The 18,859-nt window shown below is 34.0% G+C and overlaps 1 protein-coding gene across 1 annotated transcript; it reads left to right on the top strand.

The window, feature by feature from the left end:
• The first annotated feature begins 265 nt into the window (after nt 1–265).
• On the top strand, nt 266–13,886 carry LOC127790811 (amino acid transporter AVT1A-like). The gene is made up of 12 exons (XM_052320506.1): nt 266–519; nt 7,442–7,707; nt 8,024–8,238; nt 9,369–9,392; nt 9,481–9,661; nt 9,773–9,992; nt 10,071–10,206; nt 10,305–10,324; nt 10,409–10,554; nt 11,350–11,393; nt 13,039–13,101; nt 13,740–13,886. The coding sequence occupies exons 1-12, from the start codon at nt 371–373 to the stop codon at nt 13,833–13,835; spliced, it is 1,560 nt and encodes a 519-aa protein (XP_052176466.1). The 5' UTR covers nt 266–370; the 3' UTR covers nt 13,836–13,886.
• The last annotated feature ends 4,973 nt before the right edge of the window (nt 13,887–18,859 follow it).

Raw genomic sequence — 18,859 nt, 5'->3', positions numbered from 1 at the left:
GGTGACACTATTAATAATTCCAATTCCTTTTATAAAAGACCGACTATGAAGAAGGTAAGCTCATTCTCTTCAATTTACCGTCCACATCTTCCCGCGAAATCTCTCTCTCTCTCTGTTTGAGTGAACAAACAGAAACCGCTTCCCCGGCGTCAATTGCTATTCTCAGACACTGACGCCATTTTAAACCGTTAATGAACCAACAAATGTCGAATCCTCAATCGACAATGCGGATCTCTGCATCTCTCTCTCTCTCTCTCTCTCTCTCTCTCTCTCTCCATATATGTACTCTCTGTATATATGCACATATGCATAAATCGAATTTCGCTTTCAGTAGCTGAATTTCGCTTAGACCTGGCTTGCTCGGTAATCAATGGCCGAGAAAGATAACCGCTCGGAGCTTTCCATCGACAACGAAGACGATGATTTTGACGAACCGACAGATGACGAGGGGGATGCTGATGATGAGCGAGATGCAGACCTTGGGTCCTTCACCTCTCAACAATGGCCTCAGACTTACAGGTATCCTTTTTCTTTTGCCTTCATTTACCATTTGGTTGTTTAGGAAACAGAGGATACACACACAAACACACACACACATGTTTGATTGTTTGAGAAATTAATCAAGAGACTGTTTAGTTTGTTCATTGGAGTGGGAAAAGTTAGTGATACAGAATTGCAGATACTCTACAGGGGAAGTTTGGTTGTCCCAAAAATATGGATTTGAGCCGTTTTACAAGTCAGATTATTGTATTAGATGCGTTTGGTTGTTAAAATGGAAAACCTAGAACAACAAAAGGGGGGCAAGTTTGCACGAAAAACATTCGGTGGTTTAAAAGGGAAACAGAACTCCGATTTGATTTCCCCGAAAATGCAATATTAGGTTGACTAAGGGTTTATTGTGGGAAGAGCCTTCTTTTTTTTTTTTTTCCCCCTAAAAACACAGTTTAGTAGTTTTAGCTACTCACGTGGGAACCCGTTCCGTCATGATTTGAGTTATTATCTCGAGATTGAAACCGAGCACTCTTGAGTTTCCTGATTTACCCCTTGCACTTTCTGTTGGGCTCGGGTGTGTAGGGCCGAAGGGAGCATAATCTCAAAAGTTTTTTTTTTTTGTTTTATACCTTTTTAAGGAATTCATGTTTCTTAAAGCTTTTATTCTTTTTCTTGGTAGCCTTTTAAGCATAAAAGTAAAGACGCAAGAAGCTCAAAACTTAAAAATTTCTTCCTTTTTTTTTTTCCTTTGCCTTCAAAACAGTAGTTGAGGAGGCTCAGTGGCTCACAGCTTTTCTCTTTTGTCAATTTCACCATAACCTACGTTACAAAATAGTAAATTGACCTTTTAAAATCCAAGTAGTTTATTGGGGAAACACTTGAAAAACCGTAAGTATTTTGGTTGGTTACTAAACACCTATCTAAACTTATTTTTGGCAAAGTATTTTTAACCAATTTCTAGCAAGTAAGCTTTTTTAGGCTCCCTGGAAATGATAAAATGCAGTGTGAGTGGACCTTGTTTGATTTAAGAATTGAGTACTAAAATTATTTGGAGAAACAACACAAACAAATAGTCAAGGATAGGGTTGTAAATGAGTCAAATCATTCATAAGTGGCTCGATTTTTTATTAAAAAAAATTTGTTCGTGTTTATTCGTTAAGGTAAATGACTCGAGATTGAGCCTAACTCTAAAATTCGATTTGTAACTCAACTCAACTGGTTAGTTTGCAAGGTAGTTTGTAAATAGCTTGTAAATAGATTCATTTATAAATATATTAATAGATTTATTCATAATTTTATAAAAATATTATTTAACATAAAATTATCAAAACTTAAATTATTATAATATTATTAAATTTTGTTAAGTTTAATTTAAAAAATGTTTTGATAGTGAGAAATTAATCCAAAACTTTATTATACGTTTTCTATTAGAATGTGTTGATAATAAGATATACTATAATTTAAAGATTAACCAACTAATGTATGTGTTTAATAGAATAATTATCATTTTAATTGAGTAAGGAAATGTTTAGTTGAGTAACAAGTGTTGTACTTAACTAAAATTTTCTTTTAATCAAGTAAAACATAAATATTTAATAGATTAATCGATTATATACTTGTTTTACCCGAATATATGATAAAATAATATTACTTAAATAATCAAAGAGTTATTCAACTAAGTGATTAATTATCGTTTTAAAAGATTAATCAACTATAGGTTTGATTTAAAGTTTTATTTGCATATCAGACTATCAAATTTTTTTAACATACTTTTGACACATTCAAACTCGAGCTTTAGCTCAGGCTCGCCAAAAGCTTGTCGAGCCCAAGTTCGACCTCGACTCGTTAATCTTTTGATAAGTAAAGCCTGAATCGAGTTCTAGCTAAGCTCGAGCTTGAGTCGAGCCGAGCTCGAGTTTGAGCTCAACAAAGCTTACCTCAATTTAGTTCGATTGCAACTCTACCCACGTAGGATCCAATAAATAGTGATATTACAGAAAAATTAATTCTCACCTTTTGTGTGAATGAGAGTAAACAAATAGGGGAGCAGAAAACAAAATACTAAAATAAGCAAATAAATGGTCGCAACTAGAATACAAACAATTCTTCGCAAAAAAGGGACAGGATGTTAGTTCACCAATAATACAATAATCTTTTGTGAAAAATCTCTACTTTCAAAACATAACGAGAATTCAAGAGTTTTATCCAACTAAACCTCAATGATACAACTATAATAATTATCAAGAATACAACTATCTTGAAAACAAAACAATTGGCAATGAGTTGTGAAAAATCTCATTGCAAAAAAAATCTCATCAAAATAGAAGCTTAACAAACTACCTCAAAAAATATATGATGAGAACTCCAAATTTGATCTCCACTAATCAAATTGTACGGTCATAAACACATTGATCATATTTGACCAAATCAAACCATAGATCAACCCCTAAAGATTTCTTGATCAAAAATTAGAACTTTTCTTCAGGTGCTCCAACTTCTTTTCTCCTATTCTTGTATATGTAAAATAAGGTGATAAAAGGGTTGGAAGCCTTTTATATAACTAACAACTCCTTATAAAAATGGGTCGTCAATTTGAAAGTAATATTGAATCATTGTTTTTGTAAACACTACATAGGATTCACTTTGAAAGTAATATTAGGTCATTCTTTACGTAGAGAGATCATGATATTAACCTAATTGTTGTACTTTGTTAAATTAAAATTGTTATCTTATTCAAGTATTTAAGTTATTAGAAAGAAAGATTTTTTTTTTGTATTATTATTTTTACTTTCAACAAGTCCTATTGATTTGGCACCTACATTGAGTTATTCAACATTGAACTCCTTTTGTAACACCTCATATTTTTAAAGTGTGTTAATATGATAAAATAAGAATTTTTTTAACCAAATTTTTTTATTTTATCAAGACTCTCTCGTAACACATGATTTAAGATCAAACATAATAATTGGAACTAAATCATATTCATACTACATATTATAAAATAGGTATCCATCTCATCATACATCTCATATAATTTTTTTTAAAAAAATAATTATTACAAATCACTTATATTTAAAGAAGTTGATTATTAAATAAACAAACATCTCTCTTATCTTTTAATTTTCTTTAAAAGTAATTAGTGACATACTTAAAATTATTTTTTATACATATATGTGCTCATGATTTATCTTTTCATTCTTTACGACCAAGGAAAAACATTGATTCATTTATTAATTGAATCTAATATTATGATTCAAAATAACTAACATCAATTAATAATGAAAAATAATATCTTTTCATAAGTCACTAAACCATAAAGAAATGACATAGCCATTAATATGAAACTTTAAGTTTATACATTAATATTCTAACAATTTGTGGTTAATATGTAATTTTATAAAGTTAAATATGCATAAAATGTCAAATAAGTATTGACATATATGATAAGTAATATCTTGCAGGTTGGTAAATTTTGGACCAAATCTGAGGGTGTAAACGAAAATTTTCAACGGGTAAAAAAGTACTAAAACAGAAGTTTTGGGGTGAAAGCGTCACGTTGAAAAAAGTCCAAGATTTTCCAAATATTACGCACGCCTCGCCCGGAGTTTCTGGAAGTCGCACGCGCGCCCTCCTTCACTGGTACCTTGCTTCCCCGCCGGCGTTACACCGTCTGACCCTTAGGCAGAGATCTTAGCCACCACTGACCGCTGGAATCGACTACGCACCGTCCGTCGAGCACCAAGACTCCATCCCCTTGCTGAAAAACCACCGGAAACGGCTGTTTATCCGATTTTCCTGCGACACAGTTCGCCGGACTGTTTCTACCGGCGAACTCTAATTTCTTCCTCTCTTCTGGCTTTCTCTCGCTCTGTCGGACACTCTCAGCCTCCTCTATTGCTTCCTCACAGCTCGGTGCCTTTAAATCGAAGAATAAACCCGCTATTTATAGGCGAAGCTCCGCCCCTTGTCCTATCGTCCGTTACCTCTAAAATCCTCACGAATCTGACCACCGTCACCACCAACATCACGCTGCCAGCTTCACTGATCATTCTCGCCGTCCGATTGCTTGATTCGTAGCAATTTTGGATCGAATTTTGGCAGTGAATCTGGGATGCGTATCATCCACCGATTCTTGCCATTTTTTGTTTAATTTGCTGGTTTTCTCCCAATTTTCTTCCCATTTTTGTTTTTAAGATGAACTAAATCTGATTTGGATCAAATCCCAGCAAGATTTGATCATTCCATGGCTTTAACCATGGTTGCTTTGTGCGCTTTTAGTTTTTCTGTTGCATTGTTCAGTCAATCTTTGGCCTTTGATTTCTTGTTCGTTTGCTATCAGAATTTTGTACTGAAATCACATAGTCATTCACTTTTGTTTTGTCTTCGAGACCCATTTGCAGGCTTGTTCCAATTAATGATTAATCATTCCAAAATCAAGTTCAAAGTAGGCATCATGAACTAGTTTCGTGTTTCTAACATATTTTTTTTTTACCAAGTTTGGTGTTTGATATCCTAGATTTGGTTAATCAAATTTGGGAGTTGAAAACCCCATTAAACTCCCTGTAACCTCTATTTCAAAATCCCTTTGTTGGTTTATATCATTTCGACCCCATTTGTAATTTATCTGAGCTCAAAGTTGGGTTGGTGATTTGGTCATTGAGTTAGTTCCAAATTTAAACGCGAATATCTTTCGATTTGTTCAACGTTTTTTTGACAAAATCATGCCACACAGATTTGTCTCAATTCCATCTAGGAGACCCAGTAATTGGCTCTCATCAATTTGATTTGGTTTGCTCAATTTTTTGCATCCAAATTGTCTCCTCGACTGTGAAAATGACCAATTTAGCAATTTAAAAAAAATTATTCTTAGTTCCTGCTCCTTTATACAATTACATTTGGTTTCTGTAAATTCTTCTTGAGCTCCGATAATTTGTCCAATTATCACTAGATCCTCTCTTGGGTTAAATTTTTTATTAATTTAAAATTTATATTTAAATTTAATATCCTAAATATTTTTAAAAATTTCAAATATTACACATTTGACTCCAGTACAATTCATTTATAATTATGGCTAACATTTGCATATTTTAGACAAACCTACCCCCCCCCCCCCCCCCCCCCCCCCCCAAAAAAAAAAAAAGAAATAGAAAATCATGGTGTGTTGCTTTGAGCTGCATTTAAGGATACGAAAGGCAAAAATACTTGCGGCCTTGAGCATAAGCTCCCAAATGTACAAAGAACTTAGGCAATTTCAGGACCTCGAATAATAATGGGTACCTTATTCTAATCACAACGGGAGTATAGAAGCATGAACCAAATGGAATCTGAAATTGATTAATCAATTAAGTTAAAAACAAGTATTGAGGTGATGGACACAAGCCAAAGATATAACAAATCATGACCTAAATGAAGATCCCAAAAATTGTAATTGAGAAATCATGCTGAACTGAAACTTTGATTACTTGGAACAAGTGGACTTAGGAACCTATTTCTATTGACTAAAATGAAATAGAAGATTTGAGTTATAATAAGCTAGATCAAAAATTGAATTAAACTGTAATGCCTAGGAGTCACTTGACTTGAAGATATTAGTCACCAAAAAGGTCTAAGCTATGCTCCAGAAAGCCTTTACTCACTTTTTCTCATCGTCACCATTGAAGAAGCCAAAGAGAGCCAAATTGAATTTATACCATACATAAGATTAGGCTAAGCCGTTATCCACCAAGAATCAATGAGAGTCTTAGTTAACTCAAATGTCTTCAGTGGCTCAACTAATGTCCTTATATATTGGGTAGGTCAAAGCCTGATTCAGCTCCTCCATAGCAAAATCCTAGTTACCAACTTACCATGGCTTAAGTTCTTATTTATTTATTTATGTTTTTGTTGTTTTTCTTTTCAACTTCTCATTTAGACACCATGTGAATAATGCTATCATTTTATCTTTACACTATCCTTTCATTTCTTTTTCATGATCTGGACCAAATGGAAATATTAAATGATTTGAATTTCCAAATAAATAAAAAGGCTCCTCTACTTACAATGAACAAAATCTAAAATTATTAGAGTTGGCTCAAAATAGTGCTATCTGGAAATATGGGTGTTTGCCCTATTTGTGGCCAAACAAATTCTATTTTTAGCTAAGTTTTTAATATGAAAAGGCACTGGTCATAGAACCTCAAAAATGGGGCCTTTTATGCTTTAGTCATTCACTGCCCTGATAAGAAATTTAGTGCTGGAACTCTCTCTTTCCACTGACTTGACTCCAGAATGCCACAAAAGTACTTAATGGATTTCATTGTATTTATGATTTAGTTCTACATACTAGTGGTTTCTTTCATGATGCACCTCTTTGCTCAGAACCACTTGAAATCATTATTTGACTTATTTATATTATCCAACATGGTAATTTTTTTTTGTCTCATTCTATGGTACTTCATAATGGTTATTATATATCTCTTTATTCAAATTAAAAGCTGACAAGTATTCAGACATTAAACATTATTTGATATTTTTGCTATATTAAAAACTAAGCGGATTCAAAGTAATTGCAAAGGACTAAAGGGTGCATAGAATTACTGTTGCGTGGACTCAGATACAGATGTTCAGTGCAAATATATGTCTAAGTATCAGCTCCATTTAATTCCAAATACCATGGTCATGAAAAAATGCACAAATCATAGTTTAATATTTTGTCGTTAATTTTTTCGGTAGAATGACAATTACACATCAACATAGGTTAATTCATTTACTGTACAAGGCTTTTATGCATGGTTGTATGGTTAACTTTTTTAAGAGACATGTTTGGTCATGGAATGTTCAACTAATTATGTGAAACATATATCTGATACCTCCTTATGCCCAAGTGTTGAGTGCCTGAAATGGTAATTGTGCACATACATGATGTATTTACAACTTGGTGGGTGTTCATAGCTATTCTTTCTTGTCACAGGGAGGCCACTAATTCCATCTCGATTGCTGTTTCGCCAATGTTTGACCCCTTCCAATCTGCAACTAGTTTTATATATTCTGGGACCTTTAAAAGTAATTTGGAACTAGATGAGAAGAGCCCTCTGCTCCCTACATATGGATGGACTTCTCAAAAAGAAAACACATACAGGATGGATCCCTCATGGTCAATGAAGCCTCCAGTGCATCAACTTGAGGGAGAACTTGCAATTGGTCATGGATGTAGCTTGGCTCAAACTATATTTAATAGTAAGCAATGTTATCGTTGTTATCTTCTCTAATTATTATAGAAATTTACTCTACTCTTCTGAGATATGATATGGCTATAAAGACCATGAAACTGGTAACCTGAAGTCAGTATCTAGAGAAAATAAAGACAGGCATTACTTACATAAAAAAGTTGACGTTTAGGAAACAATTAGGTACTGTTTCTTTCTTCTTCTTCTTCTTTTTTTTCAATGGCCTTAATTTAAAATTGAAGTACAAGATTTATTTTCCTGTAACTCAAATCATAAATCTTTTTTGGTTCTGTTTGGATTTCAAGGTCTCATTTTTTGTTCCACAGGTATAAACATTATGTGTGGAGTGGCACTTCTATCCGTCCCTTACACAGTGAAAGAAGCTGGCTGGGCCAGCATACTTCTACTAGTTCTTTTTGCTGTTATAAGTTGTTATACAGCTTCCCTTATGAGGCATTGCTTTGAGAGCAAAGAAGGGATATTAAGCTATCCAGATCTGGGAGAAGCTGCTTTTGGGAAATATGGACGCTTTTTTGTATCTGTAAGTGGATGTAGCCTGAAGTTCAGCAGGGAACTTTTATTATAAAGCCAATAATTGGCTGTAAATACTGGTGGAAGTAATGGGCTTGGCATCGCCACCCTAAATCGATAACTTTGTAAGCAAAGAAACACGTGGTACCATTTGCACATATGTTATAATTGATGTACACGGACACAGTCATCAGGTGAAAATATGCATCACAAGTGTCAGATTCACTTCATTCTCATGGTCAAGGACACAAGGATATAGATAAATTTCAAAGTTTTAATTACTTTTCTTTTTTATTTAATGTACAATGGGGTTCTTAAATTTGCATAATTTATGCATAAAAAGAAGTAGTTTATGCATAATTTCGTAGAAAAATCTGGACTTTGTCATATTTAGAGAATATGTATCCATCTATAGCATGTTTGACACGTATCCTATATCCTATACCCAGTTTCAAGTGCCCAGTATTGGTTGACCTATTTAGAAGAGTCCTCGTGAGATATTTCATAATGTAATACGTGGTTGCAAGTCCCTCAAAAGAGTTGAAGGCTTTCACATTCTGCCCATCCTGTTTCCTTTCTGTTATGACAGGCACGCGTATGCATATTATCAACTTTGTAAATATTTGTTTACTTTGTACATGGTTGATCTTTATTTTTGCATGTATTCTCACCAATGCATGGATGCTTCAACGTCAACACTAGAGAACCTTGGTGGGGACATGTCTAGTACAAATTGTCCAAAGGATGATGTTTTATTTTCTGTTCTAATTTTTTAAATGTCAAATGCACTTAATTTCTTCTAATCACCATTCACTGGGAAGTAAATCGCATGGAATTACATGTTTAGTGGGGGGAAAATATGAAGAATACTTGTTTTAAGATTGGATCCATCCATGAATAGTTTTAAGACATGAAAAGGTCCAAGTCAGATAAAAGTGGTGCACCATATCTGACAAGGATATAACCTCTTCTACTTTTTGTCAACCTATCAAATTATTATTAAGAAAATGAGAAATGATAAAATAAAAAGAAAAAGAAACTAGAATGAAAAGGAAGAATGCTATGATCCATGTGAAGTCTTTCTAAATGGTTTTCTATCAAGTCTTTCTGATGCTATTTTATTCTTGGATCTTGGTGCAGATTATCTTGTACACAGAGTTGTATGTAAGTGAAGCGATGGTTCTAAACTTGTGAATTGATCAGACAATATTTAGATCTCCAGAAGTTACTGACAATATTTTCATGAGTGCAGTCGTACTGTGTGGAATTTATTATTCTAGAAGTTGATAACCTGAACAAACTTTTCCCTGGAGTATCTTTGAATTGGGCTGGGTTTCAACTGGACCCTAATTGTTTTTTTGGAATTCTTGTTGCTGCTATTATTCTACCAACTGTTTGGTTGAAGAATTTGCAATATATTTCATACCTCTCAGGTGCTTATTTCAGTACTCTGCCAAGTGACCTATCTCAACTGGTGTTAATATTTTTATACTTAGAAGAAAATTGATTTTTATCTATCTAATTGTTTGTTGTTCATTTTGAAGCTGGAGGAATCATTGCAACAGCTGTAGTATTACTTTCTTTACTTCTGCTTGGCACAGTGGACGGAATTGGGTTTCACAAGAATGGTCCAGTGGTTAATTGGAGTGGCATTCCTTTGGCAATTGGAGTGCATGCATTCTGCTATTCAGGGCATTCTGTGTTCCCAAATATATACCACTCAATGGCTGATAAAAGAAGGTTTAACCTGGCAATTACAATATGGTAAACGACCCTTGCCTCAATGTAGAAATCACATAAAATTTTATGTTTCTCTTTAATGGCTTAACTTTCTTGTTGCAGCTTTCTGTTCTGCTGTATAGTGTATTGCACTGCAGGAAGCATGGGATTTCTCATGTTTGGCCATGGGACACTATCCCAGGTAACCTTGAATATGCCAAAGAACACCTTTGTATCCAAAGTTGCATTGTGGACAATAGTAAGTATCAAATTCTGATCCTTCGTTCTGATGCATATTATGTACTATGGTTGTATAAGATGACTGCTTTGCTCTAAACCTTTTCTATTTTCCAATAGGTTATCAACCCACTCACGAAATATCCTTTTAACAGTAAATTTGAAATTTTAGAATTTATACTTCTCTCACTGGTTTGCCTATATTTTTCCTTAACTCTGCACACATATGCCCTGATGATCAATCCGTTGGCCAGAGGAGTAGAGGAGCTGCTGCCTCCTCATGTTTCTAATAGTTTCTGTTGCTTTATTCTTCTACGGACTGTGCTTGTCATTTCATCGGTTTGCGTCGCGTTTCTCTTTCCTTATTTTGGTATGCAAGACAGTGACAATTGTTATAACCTTTTTGTACTCTTGAATGATTTTTTTCCTTGAATCTGATCATCATCGTAAGCTTATCTCATGCACCTCAACATAAGCACTTTTTATTTGGAATTTGCTAAAATAATTTGCCAGATGGCTTCTTCGACCTCTGCCTTTAAATACATAGACATTATGCAGTTCCATTAATAAGTGATCCTATAAGTACAATTGCCATTTTATAATAATTTTGATGACAACTTGAGGTAGTAGTTTTTGATAAAATTACTTTTTGGCTCCAGAGAGAGAAAAATTAGATTTGATCATTTCAGGGATTGTAGCTGACCAATCTCTGCAATCTTAGTTCTTTTTGGCTTGTGGTGATTCCCTTGAAAAATTTAGAACTGGGTTTCAATTAGTCTCATATTATTCAAAATAAGCCCCTGAAAAATGTAAGGTATGGTTTAGCATAGTTGTCTGGCTATCAGAAAAAATCCATTTTCTCGACTTACTTTCTTTTTTTTTTTTTATTTCACTGTGCATAAAGAAAAAAAAAAAAGAAGTCTGTAGAATCTTCTTACCTTATATGCCTCTAAGCAAATGGATTAGAGTTCATTCATTTAATTTAAAATTTGAAGGATGTTAGGGAGTGACTCCCGATTTGTGTATAATGATTTTTCTAGTTCTATTTAGTTTTCTTTTTGTTGGACGTTTAAGATTAGTTCAGTTATTGAAGAAAACACAAAGATTATATTGCAGCTGAATGAACATTTTGATGGTTCTGAAACTGAGTTTTTTTTTTTTTAAGGTCTTATGATGGCTTTGATGGGTTCTCTTCTTTGTGTACTTGTGGTAAGCAAGCACCTTCTGTAAGTTAAATTTATAGTTGTCCTCTGATTTGAAAAGCCACACATGAAAGTTTTAACTGGATGCAGAATATCCTTCATAGCCTTGTGGGTTTTCATCTGTCCTTGATAGGTCATCTAAAACTTGAAGCTACCTACTCTATCCTAGATCAATGATAATCCTATCTAGATATTTGCTTTGAGTTCTATTGCTAGATTAATGATAATCCTACCTACTCTATCCTAGTAATACCGTACTTTATGAACAGACGTGCAATCCACTCTTTCTTATATGGGATAGTTTTGTTGGTTACATAAATTCTTTGGTAATTGTTGCACTTCATTTTTTGGCAGAAGAAATGTTTGCCATGAGAAATTGATGTGTTTGTATTTATAGTCAAGATATTTTGACTACTAATTCTTTCTACTAACATATAATTACATTTAAAGGTGCCATGTTATGCTTGCTCATTAGATTGTTTTGGTTTATTCTTGTTATTCTGGTCCTTATTTCTATCAATATAGAGAATGATATATTTTGTTTAGGCTTTTATCCCCGGTAGAAAGTATCACAGTCAGGTTCCCGAGATGAAACAGTAAATTGTTTATACAAAGTTTTGTGGTGAATATATTTTAAAATTTGTGTATTATGATTGAGTTGATATGAACCGAATATGTTGAGCTACATTTGAGCTTTGAAACCTTGATTTTGATTACTTGAGCTTCATGATGTGGTCTTCAACCTACAATCAAAGTCTAAGAAAGGAATAGACTGATTGCAAACATGAACCAAAGTATATTCATGGAATTTTAAAAGGTGAAATGATCATAAAACTGACATGGTTTACTTTGAGAGGGAGTCATCAGGGAATAAATAGAAAAGCGTGTCCCTGATGCACAAGTCTCCCCGCTTTGGGAGTGTTACTTTGTGCGCAGCCTTGCATACTTTGCAAAGAGATTGTTTCGAGTCGAGGAATAGATGAACAGAGAAAAGTGGGAAGCACCAGCTTTTAGTTTGAGATATGTTCATTTATCTTATGTGTATATGGACAACAAATTTCGGAAAAAAACACGGATTATTCTGAACCTCCACGTCCTGCCGGTGGAAGGACAGCTCCATCTGTTGTCCATACAAATTAAGGCCAGGCACTATGATCAGACGCCAAGTTGTAGGTAGTGGTGTCGCAATGGCTCAGCCTGGATTTGGGTTAAGAAAATGTGGCAACTGATTCTCGTTTTCTTGTATTGACTTTCAATGTCTTTGACCATCATATCTTTAACCTCATGAAGATGAAGGTGCTCGGAACAAATAGGCCTGGACTATTTATGCTTGTCTTAATTTCATGCCCCCATTGATCTTCTGCTTTCCCACTTCTCTTTCTTGTATCAGATCTTTGCCCCCTTGCACTATTTTAATAAATCTTTTTCTACTTATCAAAAGAGAATTCGTAACCTCCAACATCAAGCACTAGAGGCACTGCATTTTGATCATTTGTTTATCATTATGCCTTCATGTGAAAGAATATTAACAATCTTCATTCTATGGTCGTTACTCTGTACTATTATGCTTTCGTTGTATGCTTCAAAGAATACTTTGATCATTTTTCTAATGAATAGAGCTGCTTATATCTGACTATATGTATTGGATTTAGGCAATGTTGATGCCATCTTTATGCTTTCTGGCAATCATGAGGAGGAAAGCAACAATGACACAGGTAAGGATTTAATTCAATGGAAAATGGTTTTAGCAAAGTAGGGGAAGACAATGACTATATGTATTGGATTTAATTCAAGGAACTTGGTGGGAGACTATTAGGTATGATATAAGGACCTTGCAAAAAATAAGATCATAAAACGATTGGTGAGCGAGAATTCATTTAGGTAGCTCTACATAGTGAGATTAAGGTTTTACTATGTTATTATTGCTACTTCACATATTGTTGGCAAGTTAGAATTCATATGGCCACTATACTCCCGCATAATAATAGGATTAGGGCTAGATATGGTGTTTTATGCTGTCACGCAAGCTTAAAATTCTGTTCTTAGCCCTGAAATAATTTACCAGATTCTTTTACTAGCCTTAGAAGAAGAAAGTTGGTACTCTTCTTTGATGAATTGTTGTCAAGTAAATGGCTGAATTTAGGTGTGGGAAGTTGACTCATATAAGGGTTTTCATAACGCAATCTACTCTTTTTTCTTTTGTTTTTTGGGATCAGCCCATAGATTGCAAGACCCAAGTTACCCAACCATTTGCTATTTTAATTGATTATATTTTTCATCCATTTCCAATTGTTGTTCTTTTGTCTCTCTTGTAAGTAACATTCTATGTTTTCCTTTTCTTTCTTATATTCAGGTTGTTCTGAGCGTTATAATAATTGTACTGGGCACTATTATCGCAGTCTATGGCACGTACGCTTCTCTTTCGAGACTTGGTTCATCAGAGGGGTGAAATTTTTTGATTTGGTTGGTATCAATGGAATGAGTTCTTTAGTTCAGCCAGTCAGGCCCTAGCTGAAAACTTTTGGCGATGTTCATACATTTGCACAATTTTTTAAGAGATTAGGAAGAATGAAGGTTTTTCATGTTTCTTTTCTACCATATCCTTTTTGCAGTTCTTGCACAACTAGCCGTTTGCTTCAAAAGTCCACATGTTTATGTGCATACATTTACGTAGTCTTCACTTTCCTTTGCAAACTAAAATATTTTCACAACTCTGAACTAATTAACATATTAACAGTGCCCGTTTGGGATTTAGTTACACCAAATGAGTTACAGTTGAATTGGGGTGACATTATGTATATGCATACATTATGTTATAAACTACTAGGAAATGAAATATTAAAGTTAAAATAAATGGTTAATAAGAATTATTTCATGTGGCAATGGACTTTTGGTTTATTTGGCTGTGATATGAGCTGGCCAAAAAAAGTATTTTTGAGTAGGCATTAGTTTTTTTTTTAATTTTTTTATTTTGTTTGGTCTAGAAGTGTAAAATGGAACTAGTTGGGTCAACTTGCATTATACCAATTAGATAAGGTCAATTTTCTCATACTCTTAAGAGTTGAGCTTGTGACGTTTTTGGCGACTTTCAGCTAACCATTCTTCTTTTAACTACTTCGTTTAGTCTTACTGCTTAGTAAGTGGGGTCTGACATTCCAAATGCATCAGCTTTCACGTAAAATAATGGTTGACTCATGAGTATCCTTTAGCACCTCTAAGTCATTATTTGGAGGATAGTTGGGGTTGGTATCATAAATGTAAACACTCGTGTGAAAAATACTATTCTAATGATTAGGAAATATCATGAATTGACGATTTTTCTATATGTTGTTGTTACTCCACTAGTTTGGGTTGCTTAGTAATTAGGGATTGACAACATAATCATGAACTCTCATGTAAAATGGTAGTCTAAATTATGCGCTTATGCACTATTAGTGTTTTTTTTTTCCCTAAAGAGTAACTAGATGTTGGCAACACAGCTATGAACTTTTGCTTAAAAAAGCCTGGCAAATTCTTAAGTTCCTATTGGTTGGACTCTGCAAGTGACTTTTTTGAAGATCTCTCGCCAGTATAATTTCTACTCTTTTGTTTTGAGCCACCTTTCATGTTTCTCAAAGTTTTGAATCATGAGTATGCTTTAACACTCTAAACTGTAATGCTTAAGGAAGGTGATTTCTCTTGATGGTATAGAGATCTCCTCCTCATAAGTGTACATTTGGTTCTTTTTTATTGTTAGGAAGACTGTATATTCTTTTATTCTTTAGTTATTTTAATTTTTTTAGTTTTTTTTTGTGAGGCTCTGGATATGCCCTAATTTAGAACTGTAGATCGCTCTAGTTAATTTTATGAAATGTTTATTTATAAAAAAAATAGATAAGGTCAATTTGCCAGCCAATTGAACCAATCCACATGGGTAAATTTGGTTTGGCCTACTATTTCTTAATTTTCAATTTTAAAAAAAGTAATTCATTAACATAATAAAAATATAATATTGAATAAAATTTTGATAATTTTATTAAAAAATATATGAATTAATACAAAATGATACACGACAAGATTCTTACATTCAACAATTTGCATTGAATAGTATAATAGAAATAATTACACCAATACACTCCCAAAAAATAAATTTACATTGAATACTATTTTAAATGTTAGGGTTAGATAGTTGTAGTCTTGAAAATTATTTAATAGTTTTTTTTTTTTGGTATTACCTCAGTTATTAATTAGTAGGAGCCTTGTAATACTCAAAGTTTTTAAGCAATTTTAGATATTATTTTTGAAATAAGGGCATTATGGTAAATTTGGAGGAAACAAATTCACGAGGGATTGTTTGGAAATTTTGAGAAAGGGTTAACTGAAATAACATTCTAAAATTTGGGGACAAAGTGCAATTTGTTCAAAACCATATGGCCTTCGTGCCAATTTTGAAAAATGAAAGGTAAAGCTATAGTGGTTAAATGAAAGAAAAAAAAAAAAAAAATCTAGAGGTCTAAATTACATTTTCAAGAGTTGCAAGTCGTAGGGAGAACACTGCGACTTTTAAAAATATTTAGTACCCAATAAGGTAGAAAGATGTCTTTAATTTTGTAAATATTTATTAGCATAGGCAATTGGAAAACATGAAGTTTTTTAGTTTAGAAAGTTAATTCTCAATTAATATTAAGTTATAAAACAAATTAAAAAAGCCAGAGACAAAAAGATAGTAATAGTTTTTTAGAGAACTCCAAGCTATTGTGTCTTAACTATATTGAGAGAGGGGAGGTTTAACTTTGATATTTACTAATTATAAAGAAAGGATTATATTATTTAGGTATTTTAACATAAGAATAATAAATTTAAGATATGTTAATTTACAAATTATTGATCAAGAGTTACAAGGGTCTTTTTAAAAAAGATGATTGTTGTTCTAATAATATTCTATTGATTATTGATAACTTATTAATTACTGAACGTACTATTAGTTTAGGATAAAACATTATGTCAAATTTATATAAGTTAATTGTGAATTCTTCAACTAGTTAATTAATCACGTTTTCTAAAACAACAAAAGATTCTTTCTTTCAATGATTAATAGATGACTATTAATTGATTGAAGATTGATCTAAAAATTATAGACCATTTTCCTATATTCGATTAATTAACCACTTTCTATTAATGAACCAAACTTTTTCGAAATCAAAGATTTTAAGTTCTATCAAAATTTTATTTTAGTTTGTTTTAAAATGTTTAAGCTTTTAAGAAAAATATAATTCTCAAAATATCAATTGTACCCTTAAGGCTAATAAATACCTATGTTGTACGGAAATACCTTATAGGTATCGTTTTTCCATTTTCGAAATGTTTCTTATTCTTGTTTCGGACCCTATTTGTGCTTATTTTTTTAGAAAAATATTTGTTTCCACATTTTTGTTTCCTATCAGAAACGTTTCCCGTTTCAGTTTTCGTGCAACATAGATAAATACTATATCATTTAGCAATCAAAAATAAAATAAACCAATACAATTAAAAGCCTAAAATGTACTTTAACAAGAGATGAGAAATTTATGCCAGGGCATTTAAAATGACATTTTCTATTCTATTCTATTCTATGGGTATTCAATAAATTTGATCCATAGGTAGGTATGAATATTAAGTTTTGTCCTATAGGCAAATATGGATGGAAAAAACACCTTCACAAGAAAAGTAAGGGGATGGGTACAAGGCCCTTTGTGCATATCTGACCCATATATATATAATTTTGTTTAAAATAATGTTAGTGAATCATAAGTACATATGTAAGCACCCCGCCCGGATATCCCAAGCACCTGGATTACCCGAACGAGAGCGCCTACGGAAGGGAAAAAATAATGAAACACGAGACAGAAATACCCTGGCATGCATACTCAAAGATGAGAGTAACGGAAGCAAAGCTCAACACATGCATGCACTATGGGAACCCTGCTAGCATAGCGGTCACCAGATAAATAAAATAATACAAACTCCTGTGCCGACATACACGAGACTCGAGAAAAGACTTGGCACAGTACGAAATAATAGAGTAAATTCTACTTAGACATCAGAGTGGATAGGGATTGACGAGACTGCCTGTACACCACACTGACTCTGCCGTTAAAGCTGACTCCCTTGCTATGGCCCACGCCGCCACTACCTGGAATGATGGAAAGTAAGGTGAGTCGAGAGACTCAGCAAGCATAAAGAAAAGAAAGGCTGAAGGCTACACAAAACCAGAAATCTCACCCCAGAATAAACCCCCAGGTACACACAAGCCATGAGACGCTACAACACAACAGCTCAATAGCAGAATAAAATAAAAACACATACCGGTCCTTGGGGCCCACATAAGACACTTGGCACCCAAGTCCCATACCAACCTGCCGCTGCCCTGAAAGACAACAAATATCTGCAACAAACCTGCGCGCGCAATCCCGGGTCGGTACTCCCGTCACCCGTATCCGTCGGTACTCCCGACAACCGAGCCATAGGCTCCCTCGGAACGGTACTCCCGTCCGAGAACTAAATACTAGCAGTATCCATGCAATGCACATAGAAATGCAATGGCGTAGTGAGCATCAGCGTGATACAAGGCGCCCATACATCCAGGCATCAGGCTATCCTCCGCCCACATAGTAAACCACACGCCATGCATATGCTCGCGGTGGATGTAACCTAACCAAACTAGAATGTCCGTGCTCAAGCATACTCAATAAATGGATATCCCAATATGCATCCCGTACCTATGTGTATATCAAATCATGAACAGTAATACAATATATCTAATCATGCAGTAAATCACATACCGGCGGAGCTAGTCAGCAATGCCCGGCACCGGTCAACGGCCAGTGACTAAGGGTGTCCACCCGACGGTCCACATTAGGGCCGTACCATAGTCTACCCCAACGTCACCAACAACCGACCCCTGCCCCACTGCTCGATAGCTCTAACTGAACCATAAATAAATCTGAGAAAAATTGTAAGTAAACCCAATAAAATCGTAAATAAACCCTCATGTTTAGGAACCTAGTCCCCAAACTGGTTCAGCATCATTCCCGAAAGGTGTGGGGGTGGTACAAACCCCCATAGGCACTTAACAAATAAACTCTAGAAGTCTCGGATTTAATTTAAATTAAAACAAATGAATAATAATTTAACAAATAAAGTTAGGTGCCGAATTAGAGTAAGGGAGGTGAAAAAATACAGGAAATCACGGGGTCTTCCACGGGAATTAAAGAACACGAGGAAAGGGGTTGGAACTTGCCTGAAATCAGCTAATTTCGACCTCACTCGAGCTCCCGATGCAAATTAAATCATTTCCTAGTAAATAACACAATCGAGACTCAAATTAATTAATTTTAATCGCGAAAAATTTATAATTTAAACATGACATGCTTCAACTAATTTTTACCCACGTACCTGATCACTTCCCATACCGACAAAATTCCAAAATCATTTTATTTCACTTATTTTCTTATT

This window comes from Diospyros lotus, chromosome 14, assembly GCF_014633365.1.
Source record: "Diospyros lotus cultivar Yz01 chromosome 14, ASM1463336v1, whole genome shotgun sequence".
Classification (NCBI taxonomy): domain Eukaryota; kingdom Viridiplantae; phylum Streptophyta; class Magnoliopsida; order Ericales; family Ebenaceae; genus Diospyros; species Diospyros lotus.
Note: the sequence above shows the minus strand (reverse complement) of the source record. Positions and strands in the feature narration are given on the sequence as shown.